General features: G+C 52.4%; 1 protein-coding gene across 6 annotated transcripts in view; it reads left to right on the top strand.

Annotated features, from left to right (window-relative positions):
- The window catches only part of C19H11orf86 (chromosome 19 C11orf86 homolog), a 13,096-nt gene extending 9,776 nt beyond the window's left edge, over positions 1-3,320 (top strand). For 5 of the 6 annotated variants that reach the window (XM_029472867.1, XM_029472866.1, XM_029472865.1 and 2 more), the window contains 2 exons: positions 1,503-1,860; positions 2,490-3,320. In XM_029472867.1, the coding sequence (XP_029328727.1) occupies positions 1,585-1,860; positions 2,490-2,588 (375 nt within the window). In that variant the 5' untranslated portion in view covers positions 1,503-1,584 and the 3' untranslated portion in view covers positions 2,589-3,320. The remainder of the gene's footprint in view (positions 1-1,502; positions 1,861-2,489) is intronic. The other variant, XM_029472868.1, reaches the window with a different exon arrangement.
- The last annotated feature ends 266 nt before the right edge of the window (positions 3,321-3,586 follow it).

The following is a 3,586-nucleotide window of genomic DNA, read 5'->3' as shown; positions in this document are numbered from 1 at the left end:
TCTCCCTCCCCCCCTTTCACACACACACACACACACACACACACACACACACAGAACCTGCCAGGCTGAGGATGTAGCATAGTTGACACAGTGCTTGCCTAGTGTGCACAATAATCAGTGTTCCATCCCCAGCACTATCTACACAAGGCATGGTGACCCATACTTGTAATCCAAGAATTCAGGAGGTGGAGGAGGGCAGAGATCAGGAATTCGAGATCATCCTCTGCCACATAGCGAGGCCCATCTGGGCAACATGAGACCCTGCCTAAGACAAAAGTCTGGCACTGAAATAATATTTACTATAGGTCATTTTTTTTCTTTGTGTCTCTGTGTGGTGTGTGTGAAGGGATTACGTGTGTGTGTGTGTACACTCGCACACGTGTGTGTAGTCTAGAAGTTGACACTAAGTGTCTTCCTCTGTCATTCTCTACCTTTCATTTTTTTTCCTCTTAGTTTTTGAGAGAGGAACTAGCTGTGTAGACCAGGCTGGCCCAAACTCACAGAAATTCCCCTGGCATGAGCACTGAGATAAAAGACATGAGCCACCTTGCCTGGCCTCACCTTTTTACATTTTCAAATTACATTTATTTGGGATTTTTGTGTGTGTGTGTGTGTGTGTATTGTGTGTTCTTGAGAGCCACAGCACACGTGTGGTGGAGAGAGGAAAGCCTGTGACAGCCAGTTCTCTCCACCAGGTGAATCCCAAGGATCAAACTCAGGTTGTCAGGCTTGTCAGCAAGTGCCCATGCCCACTCGACCCACTCGACCATTCCTTCCCTTGTCAGCAAGTGCCCGTGCCCACTCGACCATTCCTTCCCTTAGTTTTTGAGACAGCGTGTCCCACTGGGTCAAGAGCTCACCAATGCAGCTCAGACAGGGACTGCAAGTCCCAGAGAGTTTCCTGTCTCTCCCAGGTCTGGGATGACAGATGCACATCCACTTTCCCACAGGGATACCAGGGAACCCAACCCAGATCCTGTGCAGCAAGCACTTTATGAGTGAGCCGTCCCCCCAGCCCCTGCAGGTCACGATTTTGGATGTGTGCCGCTGACTCCCAGAGTGCTTTTCACCTTGTAAAACTGAAGGTCTGGAGCCATGAAAACAAGTACTGTCCACTGTCCAGCCCCTGCCTTACCCAATTTCACCCTGGTAGTTATGGTTTTGACTGTTCTAGATTGAAGCTGTTCTGTTCTCTGTCCTGTTGTAGAAGTAATCTCTGCTTAATGTCAATGAGATGAGTGGTATGGCCAGCCAAGGCCAAGGCCAGAGGAGGCCGGCAAGGTCTCCAGGGTGGTGTGGTCAGAGAAGGCTGTCTGGAGGGAGGAGGGAAGACAATAGGAACCAGCCCAGCATTCAGAAGGATCCCGAGCTGGAAGCCAGCCTGCGCTGTATAGTCCCACAGGGTGAGAAGTCAATGGAGAGTGACTCAGAGATATTTGGCCTCTGTGGCCTGCCCTTTGGTTTATGACAGCCACCTCAGCAGCACTGACCTTTGTCTACAGGTGATCTCCCATCATATGAGTGAAGGCACCGGGCCATCTCACAAAGCTAGTGGCTTACTGACCAGTGCTAGCTTCTAGGACCATGGGGACCAGCCTGCGCAGTCAGTCCTTCCGAGAACCCCGGCCCTCCTATGGGAGGCTCCATGAGTCCCAGGGGAGGTCTCTGGATGGCCGACTCCACCGAGCACTGAGCCTCAGACTGGGCCGTGAGAAGTCCAGGTCGCAGGGCCCCGATGGCACGGAAGGGCTGGAGGTCTCTGTCCAGGAGCGGCTGCCAGGGACCCTGGGAGACACAGAGCAGCTGATCCAAGGCCAGAGAGGAGGAGGCAGCCGGCGGTGGCTGAGACAGTACCAACAGGTGTGGCTTCAAACTGAATTATCAAGTTCATGGGGAAGGGTGGGGACTCCGGGCAGCAAAGGGTTAAGAGCACAGCTGACATGAGGAAAGCCAAGCAAAATACCCAGGAATTGAATGCATTTGACTAAAAGCAGTTGTGATTCCCCTCACCCCTGTGGGCACTGGGGATTCATTGAAGGCTGGAGGAGGGTGGGCAAATGGGGTCTGGGTGGAATATGGTCAGAGCCTTCCTGTTTTGAGATGGGTTCTCACTAAGTAGCCCAGAGTGGCCTGGAACTCTTGATCCTACTCAGTGTTCTGAGTGCTGGGAGTGCAGGCATACATTACCACACAAGGCTCTGAGAGCTGTATTAAGATGATTAATGTAATACTATGTTGCAAGGGTGACTAGAGCAGGAGGCAGGCAGATTGGCCAATGCAACTTCTGGCAAATTACCCTCTGTACCTCTCACACGGGATGAAGAGTAGATTTTCCCCACCCCTCCTGGCCCTGCGTCCCAGGGGGAAGGGTCTCCCCTCCCCCCCAGGAGTTTAGCTTCTCTTTCATAGCTCTACCCCCACCTGGTGGCTGTGAGTGGAACACCCCTTAAAGCCACTGCTATGATGTTTCTCCTACTTTGGTCTTCCAGCAGGTGAAAAGAAGGTGGAGGAGTTTTGTCGCCAGCTTCCCCAGTGTGACCCTGAGTCAACCAGCCTCCCCAGAGACCTTGTTGGACACCAACAGCTAGAGTTGCTGTGACTGTCCCTCACTCCACAGGCTCCGCTCCTGTGTCTTTTCATCTGCCCCTGCATGGCTTTTCTGGACTCTGAACTGCTCCAGCCTTTGAACTTTGTCTTGTGACCCAAGGAGGCCTCTGCCACCAGATCATTCAAAGCTCCCATGTGGCTGCTCTTCTTGGTTCTGGTACCTGTCTCTTAGCAAAGATCTCCACAGGCCTGAGGAGAAAATACCTGGCTCTCTACCTTTTGGGTTTAAAAACTCTCTGGACTGGCATTTATGAAGGTCTTAGGGACCTACACAGAAATGAGAGTACCAACTGTGACCCCTTGGCCCCACAAAGACCAGCCACCCACTTCCAGGTCAGAGTTCAGTGAAGCCAAAGAAAGGCTGAGAACTTCCTGAATATCACCTGGTCCCAGGGCCAAGCTCCACCTGACTTTCTGGGCAGCTGCCAGTGACTGGCCAAGGCTTGGGCTTCCCTCATAGACTGTGAGCCTTCACAGGCTAGGACCATGTCTGGACTGTCCTGGGGGGCTGCTGTATGCCTGAGAAGCCCAAACATGCATATGGCTGCCTTTGGACTTCATGATATCCCGATGAAGAAAGCAGGGAAGTCTTCTCTCCCTGTGTGACAGAGGGAAACTGAGGCCAGGAGTGGAGAAGAGACCTTCCTCCTACACATACACACTGCCTAACACTGGGGTTGAACCCATTAATAAAGCCACTGAACTGAAGGAAACTCTTTGTCTAGTGACTAATGCACAGGCTCTGGGCCTCTCCCAGGTTCAGAGTCCACGGCCTCACTCTGAAGGGCAATGCAGTGACGGGCTCCTTGTTTTCTCAGAGCTCAGAAACCTGGTAGGGCAACTAAAGGCACACAAGAGGTCCTGGTCCTGGTGGCCATTGGGAACATGTGTGTGTGTGTGTGTGTGTGTGTGTGTGTGTGTGTGTGTATGTATGTGTGTGTATGTGTGTGTGCTTCCAGCCAGGCTCTGTAACAGCTGC

Source organism: Mus caroli, chromosome 19 (genome assembly GCF_900094665.2).
Source record: "Mus caroli chromosome 19, CAROLI_EIJ_v1.1, whole genome shotgun sequence".
Lineage (NCBI taxonomy): Eukaryota > Metazoa > Chordata > Mammalia > Rodentia > Muridae > Mus > Mus caroli.
This window is presented reverse-complemented; position numbering and strand designations above follow the sequence as displayed.